Source organism: Cannabis sativa, chromosome 8 (genome assembly GCF_029168945.1).
Source record: "Cannabis sativa cultivar Pink pepper isolate KNU-18-1 chromosome 8, ASM2916894v1, whole genome shotgun sequence".
Lineage (NCBI taxonomy): Eukaryota > Viridiplantae > Streptophyta > Magnoliopsida > Rosales > Cannabaceae > Cannabis > Cannabis sativa.
Window position 1 is genome coordinate 35,584,579 of NC_083608.1, and position 16,306 is coordinate 35,600,884.

The 16,306-nt window shown below is 26.7% G+C and overlaps 1 protein-coding gene across 1 annotated transcript; it reads left to right on the plus strand.

Annotated features, from left to right (window-relative positions):
• The first annotated feature begins 800 nt into the window (after positions 1–800).
• LOC115700463 (leucine-rich repeat extensin-like protein 3) lies at positions 801–11,114 on the plus strand. The gene is made up of 3 exons (XM_030628004.2): positions 801–1,008; positions 1,076–1,783; positions 10,926–11,114. The coding sequence occupies exons 1-3, from the start codon at positions 915–917 to the stop codon at positions 10,955–10,957; spliced, it is 834 nt and encodes a 277-aa protein (XP_030483864.2). The 5' UTR covers positions 801–914; the 3' UTR covers positions 10,958–11,114.
• The last annotated feature ends 5,192 nt before the right edge of the window (positions 11,115–16,306 follow it).

Here is a 16,306-nt window from a genome sequence, read left to right on the forward strand (position 1 = left end):
TCAAAATGAATAAACATATTAAATTTTTATAAACCAATGTTCTTCCCGTACCAAACATTTTTAATAATGCTGAATTTCTTTAATTGCAAAATTTCTTACGAATTAACCACTAGAAGTGTTATGTCTTTACATCATAAGTTTTTCGTAATTTTCTAAGGTTTAATGTCATCAGACATAAAATTTCCAAAGCAAGGAAGACAACTTTTCTATAAGACAACCTAAAAAATAACCTAAAACCAAAGGCACTTAATGAAAACATTACACAGATCACATTATATTAAAGGTGTTAGTGCTTAAATATGCAAATTTCAATCCCTGAACTTGAAACTAAATGATTTCTTACCCAGCTAACAATCTATGAATATCTTGTTTGTTTGGGGCCTATATTACAAGATCATGCAATTTTAATGTTTTGAGGTAGTGTCATTAGTAAGAATCTGAAATAACTAGTTAGCAATCCATTGAGTAGAATTCAAGCAAAAGAAAAAGTGCCAAAAACATTAACACAAAAAAAAAAAATATATTTCATATAGCTCTATTGACAAGTAAGAATATATTCATCCCATTAAAATAAATTATAATACTAATAAAAATACACCTGTGAACCTTTCTAAACGCTCTCCCCTTCCAAATCTTTGTGTGCCCTGCTTTCCAAATTCAATATACAAGTGTCAATATGCAGAATGTTGAAAATAAACAAAAATGAAAAAGTGGCAAAAGGAATCCCCTTTAGTTTTCAGTTATGATACCTTTCTCCTATTTTGCCAGTTAATTTATTTCCTAGCTACCTACATATGCACTCCATCCATAAATAAATTCCCAAGTGCATATAAAAGAATGAGTAGTGCAGCAAATCCTCAACTGGAAAATTTTGCTCATTGGGGGCATTTATTAGATTAACTCATCTTTCATAAATGGAGTCAAAAAGAAGATCACAGCACTCAAAAATGAGCATTTTAATTGCTTATTTGGTCGCAGTTTCAGCAACAACATTCTTCATTCAATGTGGTAAGTATTAGTCTGTTTTAACTTCTTGAACTAAACACAACTCAGTTACTCATATGTGTATATGCAGAAGGAAGAAAATATGCAGAGAAAGCGAAAGAAGGCAAGACTTATGTAGGAATACAAAATCACCTTAATATTGGTGAGCCATTGGATTACTCAAGCTTTGAATTTGAAACATTTGAAGCAAGTTCTCCCTTCTCTTTACCACCCTACAGTTCCCCCTCACCCCAAAACTCTCCTCCTTTCTTAGCATTTCCACCACTTTCACCCCAAACACCCTCATCAATCCCAACTCCTCCTCCACCAGGTCCAACCCCACCCATAAACCTTCCACTCCCTCCTACCCCACCAGCTCCACTTTCGGTTCCAGTACCACCCCCTTATGGGCCAAGCCCACCAAAATCAGGCCCAAGCCCAAGCCCACCACAACTCAACACTCCCCCTATGACTTATCCAGTTGGGCCAGTCCCACCACCACCACCGTCTTCTTCAGGACCCAATAACGGAACACCCCCTGACCACAAGAAGCCACAATCTGCAGTGTGGTGCGTTGGGAAGCCCACAGTTCCTGACTCGATCATGCAACCGGCGTTGGACTATGCGTGCGGGACAGGAGCAGATTGCAAGTCAATTCAGCCCAATGGGCCTTGCTACCTACCCAATACTTTACTGGCCCACGCTTCCTACGCTTTCAACAGTTACTTCCAGAAGGCCAAGCTTGCTGGTGGCACCTGTGATTTTGGAGGGACCGCAATGATCGTCACGGACGACCCAAGTAAGCCTTTTTTTTTTTTTTTTTTACCTTGGCATTATTCCTAATTATATATTCTCGTTTTGTGAAATGCTTTTAGTCCAAAAAAAAAAAAAAAACAAAATAATAATAAAAAAATAAGAAAAACATTGCAAATGGCACAGGAAAATGATAAAACTACAGTGAAGAAAATGTGTTGGTATGAGCTTTACCAGAACATTTTTTTAGAGTTATTGAAGATGGTTGAGAAAATTTTGTTGATGATATAGTATTTGTGGACGAGTGTAACTTTACCACACTTTCTGACACGTTGGTGATTAGGCTTATGATGGGTGCTATTTGGATACATATCAATACTATAACTATTACCAAGTCAAAATAAATATTATAAAATTCTCATCTATAACTCACCTCACTTTTATTTTGGGAAAAATATCTAAAATTAGTTTGTATAAATATTGGGAAATTACTTATGTATTTTGTTTTATTTTTTATTTTTAAATTTACAGTTTAGATTGCTAGTTTAGATTGCTTGGGTAGTTTCTAGCTCTGTGTGGATTGTTATATAGATTTTGGTTGAGATTTAAATTATGTAGAATTCTATAAAAAAAAATATATTTTAAAGTATAAAAATTAAAAAACTCCAACATTATCTTGAATATTTTTTAAAATAATATCTTATTGTTAATTTATATTATTAGTTTTTAAAATATCCAATCTAAAATAAGTTTTTACTCCAAACAAATAAAAAAAATGTAATAATTTTGGTATATATTTATTTGGTTATTTTTATTTTGAGGAATTTGGATCAGGCAATTATTTTATTTTATTTTTATTTTGCAGAAAGTGTAATCAATAATTTTTACAAGTGTCAGAAAAATATAATGGATCTGATTGTAGTTATGAAAAATATTAGGCAAGCTTTTTCTAAAAGAAAATTTTAATTATATAGAATGTTAAAATTAAGGTTCAAAACATTTTAATTATATAGGATGTGAAATTTTGATTAATAAAATTCCTTTTTTCTTGTTAAAAAATAAAATTAATGTTCAAGTAATTTATTATGTAAAAAAAAATAATTAAACACGTGTGCTGTTTATTATACGTAAAATAATTGTTTTTTTTTTTTTGAAGAAAGTTTTTTTTTTTGAAAGTTAATAGTTGAGTATCTTTGAAAACTTGTAGAATGTACTAAATAATTGTAATAAATATTATTAGATAAATAAAATTAAATAAAGTTATTACTTTTAGTTATAGCTATTCTCTTTACTATATAAATTTATAATTAATTAATATATAACTTATCTTCGCAATGCCTCTTTTTTTTTTTTTAAATAATTTTAATAATTAGTTATCTTTCAACTTAATTAATTTTCTAACAACATTCAACATTATCTTCTCTTTTTATATTAATATAATATTTATTTAGATATAAAAACTTTATATTCTTTTTTCTCTTTACAAAATCAGTATAATATTTTAGATATTTTCTTTGAGCATTATATGTTGAGAATCTTGAGATATTTGCTTAGTAGCAACCAATATTATTATGTGGTCATGTCTTAGAAGTAAACAACTCCTTATAATTATTATTGAATTAAAATATGAGACTCAATTTTAAATTATATTGATAATAGTATGCTTTCTCAATACTTAGTCTAGTCAATAACTTTTTAATGATTATTTTGTTCTATATTGGTGTTTTTTTTAAAAAAAAATGTACTTACCAGAATCATCAATATATTTTTAATTAATTAGTATGGTTTATATATGTCATAAACTAATTAGTATGGTTTATTTTGCTGCACGTATTAATCTAGGTAGAAGAACAAAATCCTTACAAAAATAGGGGTTTAAAAATATAGGTATTTGAATTCTAAATAATAACATTTATATATAAAGTTGTAATAGATTAGAGACTAGGAGGCGTTTGGTTGGGAGGATTGAAAATATAGGAATAGGAATGGGAATGAGAATAGGAATGGAATGGAATAAAATTTAAAATGGATAAAAAAAATTGATAAAAAAATAATTAAATTTTTTTTCTTGTTACATTGGAATGGTCATTCCTTCCTTTTTAAAATGGAATAGCCATTCCACCAAAATGGTGGAAAGAGCATTCCATTAGAATGCTATTCTAATACTTTAAAATGCAACCAAACAAAGGAATGGAATGAAAATTATTTCCTTTCCATTCCATTCCATTTTATTACCTCCAACCAAACGCCACCTAAATGTTTTCCTCCTTAGTTTTAAAAGACCTCAGGCTGAACTCTAATGAATAATTGTAAATTGTAATTAAAAAAAAAAACGTATATTTTCTAAAAACTTAAAAATCACTTACAAAATTAATGAAGAAAACTATATCTTAGTGCAAAAAACGTCTCATTACAGAAGTAATTTTCTTAAGAGATAGAGTAAAATATCTCTGTATATTTTTTATTTATAAAGCATCGCTATGTAATTTTGATTGTTTGGGAAAAAGAAAAAAATCTAGAGTTAATAAAAAATAAAAATGAAACAGGAGATAAATTCAATTACAATAGAATCTCTATTCAAGAATATACATGAGAATAAGTAAATTATATTATAATTGAGAGATTATAACTAAATAGAGTTATACTAGAAAAAAAAAATCAAAACACTAAAAAATATCAATGAAACAATAATAACAATAAACCTTAATACTACACTATAATATAATTATTTTTGAGTAAATATAATATTTATACGTCTATTACAATTTGAAATAAAATTATTAATTCTACATAAATAAATTTATAAAATATGTGTATATATTTTATTGAAATGTAATTATTCTTATATAGATGTATACTTTCTTAATACAGAACTTATAAAATGTATAACTAATTACAATTTAGAGGTTATTCTTATTTATAACTGACCCGAAGTAGGACTTAATTTTTTTTTTATAATAAATGAGAGGTTATTCTTAAATAGAGTATTTTTAGATAAAAACTCTACTATATATAATAAATAAAATGGTTGACGCTAGTGTTAATGTTAAGATTTAGAGAAATGTTAAAGGGTGTTAGCACTAGTACTTTGTGAAGTGTAATACTATTAATGTTAATTGTTTTTAGAGTAAAGTACCAATCCAATTTGGGTCTTTGAAAAAAAAAATTATTGAGTTTTTGTTTTAGGAATATTTGTTTTTGAACATTTCAAAAGTTAAAATTGTGTGTTAAAGTAATATTTTTTTTTTTGGTCCTGGGTTGGGTAGGGCCTATGTCGAAAAAAAAATATTTTTATACTGCATACTGAAATTTTTAATTTTTTTATTTTTTTATTGTGTAGAATTTTTTTAAAAAATACTGTATAAATTTTATATTGTGTATTGTGTTAAGTTTTTACGGTTGTTCAACGGTTATTATTTAGTTGTTCTAATGTTGTTTTAATTGTTCTGTTTTGTAATTTTACGGTTGTTTTATAAAAAGACAGTATTTTTGTAAAAAAAAAAAATTGTGTGATAGTAAAATTGTAAACTTTTGCCTAAAATTCAATAATTTTGTAAGAATCTCAAAAAGAAAAAAAAAAAAAAAGAACTAGGGCCTTGGAGTCAAAGTTATTTGTTGGTTTTTTTTTTTTTTTTTTTTGAATAATTACATAAGGCACCATTTTTTGTAAAATAATTACATTTTTACATTTTTACGGCTTTCTAAAAAATAACACCAAAACAACATAAAATCAACAAGAAAACTACATAAAAGTAACATGAAAATAACAACAAAAATAACATACAGATAACAAAAAATCAACAACAAATTAACAAGATTACAACATAAAAAGACCGTATTTTCTGTAAATAAAATCAAAAAAATTGTAAAAATATTTAAAATTCTGTGAAACCGTATTTTTGTAATTTTTTTTGTTGTTTTTTTTTTTAATAATCCTTTTTTTTAACATGTATATGTGTGTGTTATAATATCATATTATATTATATTGATTTTAAATAAAATAAAATAAAATATTATATTATTATCAAGTTTTTCTTTAACAATAAATTAATATATGTTTTAATTTGTGGAATTATTTAATTTAAATATTTGTTTTTTTCCCATTTTTTTTTAAGAAAGAGCATAGTATTTTTCTACATTTCATATAATTTTTAACACATTAATAAAGCATTATTTTCTACAAAATTAGTATTAAAATATGATAATTCATAACAAATTTAACATTTTAATAAAAATATTCTTAATTAATTAAACATCAAATTGAATGTATAAAAATTAATTATATAAAAAGGCCTTGTTGCGAATCCATTTCTCTCTTAAAAATAATAGCTTAGTATTTATATATATATATTAGGTTGATGTTACATAATCACATTTTATATAGAATATATATTTGACACAATTGTTAATATACAATTGAAAAATTATATTATAAAATTAGTGCTAGAGTATAGCAATGCATTATAAATTGGGATAATTACATAAATCATTATTTTTTGTAAATTTGTTACATTTTTACGTTTGAATTTTTTTTTTTAATATATTTTTACGTTATTTTATAAAAATAATACCAAAATTACTAGAAAACTATATGAAAATAACATCCAAACAACAACAAAAAATAACATACAAATAACAACAAATTAATAAGAGTATAACATATAAATACTTCGAAAGACCTTATTTTTTGTAAATAAAATTATAAAAATCGTAAAAATATTTAAAATTTTGTATAATTATATTTTTTTAATTTTTTTTTGTTATTTTTGTATATTTATGAAATAATCTCTTATAAATTTATTTCATTATAAACATTCATAGTTAAGTAAATATTATATCGATGTAATAACAAAATTATTTATAACAAAAGCTTCATTTTAATTTTCTCCCTAGATCTCTCACTAACTTGAGCGGTCGTGACCTAGGTCTAATATGCCTTTAACATATAGTTGGCTCTTACTAAAAACTACTCCATATAATATCTAATATTATATAATATGTCATATTATTATTTGTATAATTTAATAATATAATTGCATATATCTTTTCATATCGTTAAAAATAAAAAATCCAAGTATCAAATTACAAAAGAGTAAATACCAAACTTAAGACCAAATTGAGGTCGTTTTCATTTTATTTTATAATTGAGGGGTAGGAGAAAGACAGTATTTGTTGCGGTCGTTGTTGTGGGTTGTAATAGGAATGTCATAAATCAATTATTTCAAAATACCAGCTAATTTTGCTTTCAAAAAAATAAATAAAAAATACCAGCTAATTTTGTATTTTTATTGCTTTTATCTCTATCTCTATTCAAAAGAAGAATGGATATTGACAGATTTTGGTTTGTTGTGTTGATTTTTTTTTTTAAATTAGAAAATTATAATTAATAAATAATAGATAATTTTTCCTTTTTTTTTCTGTTTCCTTTTAATGTTATTAATTTTTATATTTTTTTGTAAAATATTTTCCCATATTTTTGATAAAATAGGTCATGTTATATATATATGGAAAAAATTTTAATGGGTATTAAATAAATTTAACTATAAATATTAATTTTAAAAAAATTAAGTCATTAGATCTCGATTCGATGGCGAATAATAAAAGAAAAATTTGAATTTATATACTTAAATTAGCTACTTAATTAAAGAAAATATAAAAAATATATCTTTCTACACTATATAAAAAATAAGTTTATATGAAAAATATTTAAGTCAAACTCAATATTTTTTAATCATTTTTTTGTCGATTTTTTTTATTATTTTCTTTCAGTCAATGGAACAACCTTAGCCCGTAAGAATGAGATATTTTTTTAATTAAATAGAAAAATTAAGCATAAAAAATCATTTTTTCTAATATTATCTATTTATGGGTAATACCCATTAAAAACACACCCATATATATAAATATATATATATATTTTTTGAAAAGTATGTCATGTTATAATTGATAGATAGTTTTTCATTTTCTCATTTTTAGTAAAATATTTTCCTATAATTTTAACAAATTAGGCCATTTATAATAATAAAAAAATCATTTGTATTTTTTCTTCTATTATGTGTCACTTAATTTTTTTTTTTTTAATTAGAAAGATATAACTGATAGGCAACATTTTCATTTTTTTTTTATTATTTTAATGTTCTTAATTTCTATTTTAGTAAAATATTTTCCTATATTTTTTTTTACAAAATAGGCCATGTAATAATAAAAAAATTACAATTTTTCATCTGTATTTTTTCTATTATGTGTCTACTTATTTTAAAATAGCTATATTTTTTTTTTGTCTTGTCCATGTCCTATTATTTAAGTGTAATATCCTCACAAATTAACTCATTCATGGTAAACAAATAAATATATATATATTTTTTCTTATAGTAGTTATATATATATATATATATTTTTTCTTTTCTATGTCTTATTATTTAATTAAGTAACATCCTCACAAACTTAAACTCATTCATGGTAAATAAATAAATGAATAAAAAGTAGAATAAAAGAGCCTCTTTTTGGTAAGTAGTTGTTTTATTATTTTATTATATATCTTAATCTTATCCTAATTTTACATAAAAAAAATCTCTCTTTTGATGTGCAATTAATTAAAATTTGCAACTTTTTTTCTTTTTATTTGAGCAATTAATTAATTTAATTGATACATAATAATTATACATTTAATTAATAAAACGAACTTGTGCAAGGTGCCTATGGAGGGAGAAATAAAAAAAAAATTGAGTTAAATATTTTTTATATAAATATATTTTTGGTATAGTGTAATTTTTAATTTTTTTTAATTAAGTAGTTAAATTAAATATAAAAATTTAAACTTTTTTTTTTTAATATTATTAGTGTAGTGGTTCAAAATCTAATAGTTTAATATTTTAAAAATTAAAATTTATAATTATATTTTTAAGTATCTATTAACAATATTATTTTTATTGAGAAGTGTTATATATATATATATATAACAATTTATTGTACATAATATTAGTTGATAATGTTTAAAAAAAATAAAAAATAAAAAATATGAAGAGGATTGCAGATAACAACTTCTGCATGTGTATTGCTCTATTTTCTTTGTTATGGATTTTGTGGGGACGGGTGGGGTTGAATAAAAGATGCTAACTCATAATTCTGTTAAGTTTTATTATTATTATTATTATTATTATTATTATTATTATTATTATTATTATTATTATTATAATTCTCCATTGTTATATATATAAATATAATAGATTGATATTACGCGTAATGCACGTATAATTAGTTTTTTTTAATTAAGTTTAATTAAGTGATGTTAAGTGCAATACATGTATAATTTTATAATTAAGTAATGCATTTTTATTTTTTAATTTTTGAAATAGGTGATCTATGAATTTTTATAGGCTACATTGGTGTGTGCTCTTTAGATGTGATTATATATATAAATATATATATATATATATACATACGTATTTTATATATACAATAAAAGAATAAATTTCATTGTTATACTATTTTATACATATTTTATATTGATTTCTATATATATATAACGCTTATATTAGAAAATATTTTGAAAAAAAAATTGAGTTTGATTAGAAAAATAATTACTTTCAAAATATATTTTATATATTATGTCGAAACATATATTTTTTTAAAAAAAATAATAAGAGTGATAGATACAATATTTTTAATTTGTAGTTAGGAGAATATGGTTATAATTTTAGTGTACAAATTATTAGAAGCATATATATCATTAATCATTTGTTTATATATATTTTATGTATAGATATTATGTAATTTTTATTTTTAAATATATGTAATTAAGTTAATTTTTTTATATAAAATATTTACATAATTTTTCTTTTTAAATATATATATATAATAATATTATAAAATTAATAAAAAACATTATGTTAAGTAATTGAGATATTCTGTTAACATTAACGTAGAAAACTAAAAAACTCCATCAAACCAAGAATTTCGTTACATAGCCACATTTTATATAAATAGATATATATTAGTTTAGTATTATGTGATTCATTATATTTTTAGTTTTTAATTTGGTTATGTATATTTTTAATTGTATAATTAGTTTTTTTAATATTATTTAATAAACAATATCATTATTTATTAAAAAATATTTAATTTAAGTGATATTTATATTAAAAAAAACATAATAATGTTCAAACTTTATTATTGATTATAATTTTAATTTAACCATAATATTTTTAATTTTATAATGCTTTTCGTTTTTTTTAGAAATATCATGAACTTTTTTATTTTTCTTTTTAAAAATAATAATATAAAATTATTTTTTTGGTAACTGTAAAAAGTAATACATTACAACAATAATTCTTTAAGAAATATAAATATTTTTTTATTATTATTTTATTGTTTAAAAATGAAAACAATAACAAAAGTATATATTTTTTAGATATGTGGATTGGATAAGAAATAATAAAGAAAAATATTTTTTTAAAATATGTTCAATAAATTTAAATTTTAAGTACAATATTCTAAAAAATTCTTTATATTACATAGACAAATATTTTAAAAAGAAACAACAATTTCTGTCATATAAACATTAATATAACATAAATATATTTAACTTGCTCTTTAATTTTATTTTGATTATAAGTTATTTATTATTTTCCTTTTAAAATTTATCAGCTCTTTTATAATTATAATATAGTGTATAAATACATATACATATATATATTTTTTAATTTAGTTTAAAAATTTACATTAATTTATATCTCAGAATACAATTATATTAGAGAGAAAGTAATACTGGCAACTTAGAAAATAAATGCGTATTTTTAGAGGTACAATTTAAAAGCAACTTATGTTTTCAACACCATATTATTTAAAAGAGTTGCGATAATTACAATTTCTATTTCAATCTATTAGTTAATCTTTTGGCCCAAAATTACATGGTAGTATATATATTTATATGTATTTTTTTTTAACTTTTTTACATTCAGTAGACTATTTTTTTTTAATCTACAGACTTGATATTGTAACTATAATAAATGTCGCAATGAAAAAAAATTTGGTATATACTTTCAAATGCAGAGATTGAAATAAGAGATTAACGATAACACTTTTCTATTTCGAATTACTTAATTCCTTGTATTATAATATCTCTCATCTCTTTTGTGTGAAATAATAATTATTGTATTTCTCAAAATGATTTGTTGTCATTATGTCAGGTTTTGAAGGATGCTCTTTCATCTACAAATAAAGGCAGAAAATAGCTAAATAACTGTTTTAATAGTTAAAGAAAAAAAACTTTAATAATCAAATAAAGTGTTTTACATTGCAACTTAAAAGTATGTGTCTCCATGTATTCTTTTTTATATTTTTAACAATTAAAGAGTTATAATTTATTTATTTTCTCATATAATATTGTATTTTATAGTCAATACATTCTAAACATTTTTAAGAAATTTAAAATAATTTAAATTATAAAAAATAGAATTCAAGTTAATTCTACACACTTGTAAAATCAATCAAATCAATCAAAGATGTTTGTAATTAATTATTTGAATATTATTTTTTTTCATATATAAATAAGTCAGTAAATTGCATTACAAAAAAAAATTACACCCTTAAAGAATATATCACCCTCACTTTCTCTAACACAAATTTTCCCACCAATCTATATTCTTTGCTCCTATCTTTATACGAGTCAAATTATAGAACCTATTTACAATAACTTTCTTTGTACCATGAATATTTATAAATAGGGTTTTCATCTCTTAAAACCACAAAGCTCTATTTTTTCCTCCAAATATGATAAACACAAGCATTAGAAACCAACATATAAACCTCTTTTCTCAAAGAGCTCGCTTTACCTTCTATATTAAGTATTAAATGATCATTTTTAATGTTTGGATATAGAGATTAGAATATTCTTAGTTTAGTTTGACGTGTGTTCTAGGGTTGAATATCTCTCCCCCTATAAAGTCAACATTTATTGTAATAACACAATTAGTTTTTCATTTATTACAGAATAATAAAGCCTTTTCCTAATATGGTATCAGATTCTCTCTCTTAGGAGACTAGATCCACTTTAGACGCTCAGATTCGTTTTTCACGGTTCATCTTCTTCCTTGCCTAATTCAATGGCCAGAACAGACAATGCTCCTCTCCCTCCGACCAGACCTTCTTCTATGATTATGCTGGCTCCCTCTTCATTGTTTCCTGACGGAGCTGTTGAGTCCATTGCCGGAGCTGTTGCTCTAGATCTCACCACCGGTCCCATGGTGCTTCCAACTTTCAAGAAAATGTCACCCCCTTCATTGACGTTGCGATCAAACGAGTTGATGTACCCTCTGATCTCCCTCGCTCTGCTCCGATGACTGCTCCGTTAGCTCCTCCAAGATCCGTTTCGCTCAGACCGTCTGTTACTATAAGTGATGTTCATCTCACCAATCTTGGATCTCACATTGTTGACCCTATTTCCACACAACTCTCTTCTCATGACCGTTCAACCAATAAAGATAATCCCTATTTTGTTGGCTTCAGCGATCATCTCGGCTTGATTCTCGTGACTCTGCCTCTTTTGGAACATAACTTTCAGCAGTGGCATCGGGACTTTCATCTTGCTCTTGGGGCTAAGAATAAGACTGGATTTATCGATGGAACTCTACCACAACCTGCTCCTACTAGTCATCTATTTCATTCTTAGATTCGTTGCAACCAAATGGTATTGTCTTGGATTATTCACTGTGTTTCTTTGGATATTAAGAGCAGTATAATGTTTCTTGACACAACTCATGAGATGTGGACTAAGCTCACTAATCACTTCAGTCAAGGGAACGGTCCTCACCTTTTTGAGCTCCAAGAATCACTTACCGATTTACGACAAGGAGACGAGTCTATCACTGCTTATTTCACAAAGCTTTGGGCCATATGGGACGAGATCAATGAGCTCTGACCTCGTCTTCCTTGCACTTGTCAAGCATCCACTGACAATGCCAAGTTTCAAAACCAGGAAAAGATTCTTCGATTTCTCATTAGGCTCAATAAATCTTACTAGGCTTTTCGCGATGAAGCGTTGATTACTGAGCCTTTCTTGTCTCTTTCGAAGGTTTTTTCTACCATCATACAACATGAGCGATAAAGGAAACTTCACATCCTCCCAAACCTCATTATTGCCACTCCATCCCAGCCTTCGAATCTTCCTCACAATAAGAGGATGTTCATTTTGTACCAACTGCCAAAAACTAGGGCACTTGAAGGAGAAATGCTATATCCTCCATAGCTTTCCTCCAGGTTACTTCGATAAACAAAAATCTAAATCTTCACAGCGTTCCACTTTGAATCATACTCCTCTTGTCAAAGGCCTTGCTGCTAGCCAAGCTTCCGCTTCCCCTTCTATCTCGGATAAACTCACTTCACTAAATGATTTCTCAGCTTACTCAGCAGATCCAACAAACTCAGGGTTAATCTACAACTAATGTCAATATTTCATTGGCATCTCACTTCACTAGTAACTCTGTATCTTTCTCAAATAATCTTTGAATATTTGATAGTGGGGCTACCCACCATGTTTGCTTTGACAAAATATATTTTACTTCTTTTGATGCTATTCCCACTGCTTCTCATATTATGTTACCTACTGGTATAAAAATTCCAGTTCACAAATCTGGTATTGTTCATATTAATGCCAATTTTTGTTTAACTAATGTGTTTTTTGTACTTGCATTTCAATTTAGTATCATGTTAGTTACATCTATTATCCAGAATCCGAAATATTTTATTTTATTCTTACATTCCAATTGTTTTATTCAAGACACAACTCAGAATTTACAGATTGGGATTGCTAATCGCGTTGGACAACTTTTTTTTCTCCAACAAGAAAAGATTTCGCCATGTAATTCTGTTCATTCTAATAAAACTTGTACTAATGTTCTTTCTAGTAAGCCTTGTAATGATGTTCAAAAATGGCATTTACGCCTTGGACACCCTTCTTTGCGAATTACCAAATCTTTGAATAAAATTCTTCAATTTCATGATTCTGATTCACCTTTGTTACCATGTCATGTATGTCATTTAGCTAAACAAAAGAAATTGTTATTTAATTCGGCTAATAACATGACTTCAACTACTTTTGACTTAATTCATTTAGATATTTGGGGACCTTTTCACACCACAAGCATAGAAGGTTATCGTTATTTTCTTACCATTATTGACGATCATACTAGATTTACTTGGGTTTACATGTTTAAATGCAAATCTGATGTAAAAACTATTATATCTCAATTTCATGCTTATGTGCTAAATCAGTTTTCTACCTCCATTAAAGGGATAAGATGCGATAATGCGAAAGAACAGAACTTGACTTCTTTTTTCGCAATTAAATGTATTCTTCCTTATCATTCATGTGTTGAAAGACCTCAACAGAACTCTATTATCGAAAGAAAGCATCAACACATATTGAACATTGCTCGTTCTCTTGCTTTTCAATCTCTCTTATCGCTTGGATATTGGAGTTATTATATTAGTGCTTATGTATATTTAATGAACCTCAACAGAACTCTATTATCGAAAGAAAACATCAACACATATTGAACATTGCTCGTTCTCTTGCTTTTCAATCTCTCTTATCGCTTGGATATTGGAGTTATTATATTAATGCTTATGTATATTTAATGAACCGCACACCATCTCTTTTACTTCACTTTAAATCTTCTTTTGAGTTGTTGTACAACAGGTTACCCTCTTATGATCACCTTTGTATCTTTAGTTGCCTTGCTTATGCTTCCATCTTGGACAACTCAAGGCATAAATTTTCTCCAAGATCTTGTGCGTGTGTGTTCATTGGATACCTGACTGGTATTAAAGCTTATACTTTACTTGATCTTGAAAGTCACCAAATATTTCACTCAAGAGATGTCATTTTCTATGAACATATTTTCCCTCTTAAAAATACATGTTCTGCCGACATTATTGATGCTTTTTTTTTTCTCACACTAATGTCTCCATTTGTGGCAAATCTTAGGTGCCTTCCCAAATAGCGGTTTCAGTTCCCACGAGCACCTTTCCAATGCCCACAACAGTGTCTATTCCAGCCACTGTTAGCCCCTTTCTGCTGCCCGAACGTGTGGCTGTTACCGCAACCACAAATGCACCATTGCTACAGTAAAAAATGACCATTCCAACCACTACAAATGCAGTAGTACCACCGCCACTAGCGGTTGTTCCAGCCCTTATGAGCGGTCCCAATGTCACAAAAATTTTTAGAAGAATGGTTGTTCGTCCAACTCATATCCAAGACTATCTTTGTGAGTTTTTCACTACATACCCCATCTCAAATTTCATCTCTTATGACAAATTTTCTCCTAATTTTTGTGCTTCCATTTTAAGTGCTTATTTGGATTCTGAACCAACAAGTTATTCCCAAGCTTGTAATTCCCCGTCTGGAGAAAAGCAATAGATACTAAAACTATTACACTTACAGCCAATAAAACTTAGACTGTTGTATCTCTTCCTGCTAGCCATCATTTTATTGATTACAAATAGGTATATAAAATAAAATATAATGCGAAAGGTGAAATTGAAAGATATAAAACTCGCTTAGTAGCAAAAGGGTACTCCCAATAGCTTGGGATAGAATACTTAGAAACTTTTTCTCTGGTAGCAAAGTTTAATACTATAAAAGTCCTTCTCGCTCTTGCTGCCATTAATAACTGGCAATTATATCAAATGGACATTAACAATGCTTTCCTCCATGGTGATCTCACTAAGGAAGTTTACATGCTATACCCCCCGGCTACAAACATCAAGGAGAACTCCCTCCGAATGCCGTTTGTAAACTACATAAAAGTATCTATGGCCTTAAACAACCATCTCAACAATGGTATGCTAAACTAAGTTGTAGCTTGATTAATGATGGGTTCAAACAATCCTCTTCGGATCACTCTTTGTTTATATGATCTTCTAATAACATTTTTCTTGTTGTTTTGGTTTGTGTTGATGATATTTTAATTTCTAGCAATGAATTTGATGATGCTGAACTGTTTAAAAGACAGCTTGATTCTAAGTTCAAACTCAAAGATCTTGGTCCCTTGAGGTTCCTCCTTGGCCTAGAAGTTGGCAGGTCTACTAATGGTATTTCGGTCTCTCAAAGACCCTTTACTTTGCAACTTTTAACTGATACAGGCTATATTGGTGCCAAACCAGTCTCCACCCCAATGGAACCCAACAATCAACTAAACAAGGATACAAAGGAGTTACTTTCTAAACCTACAAGCTATAGAAGTTTGATTGGAAAACTTATTTATTGAACTATAACAAAACTTGATATTTCGTATGCTGTTAACAGGTTAAGCCAATTCCTTTCGGCTCCGTAGCAACCTCATCTTCATGCTGCCCAATGAATTCTTCAATATTTGAAGGGCTCTCTGGGTCAAGGACTGTTCTTCCACTCTATTTCTTTTATCCAACTCAAGGCCTATGCTGAAAGTAACCTGTCTTTCAATGAGGTACAACTTAAAGTTTTTTCTGATGCTGACTGGGGTACATCCTCGGTACCCTACGTTCTGTTACATGTTAATGTATATTCTTGGGTGACTCCTTAGTTTCT

Excerpts from the sequence above, each read along its gene's own strand:
- LOC115700463 (XM_030628004.2), top strand. The coding sequence starts at position 915 with ATGGAGTCAAAAAGAAGATCACAGCACTCAAAAATGAGCATTTTAATT. Across the intron at positions 1,009-1,075 it reads AACATTCTTCATTCAATGTG|AAGGAAGAAAATATGCAGAG; the intron begins GTAAGTATTAGT and ends GTGTATATGCAG. Across the intron at positions 1,784-10,925 it reads GATCGTCACGGACGACCCAA|GTTTTGAAGGATGCTCTTTC; the intron begins GTAAGCCTTTTT and ends TCATTATGTCAG.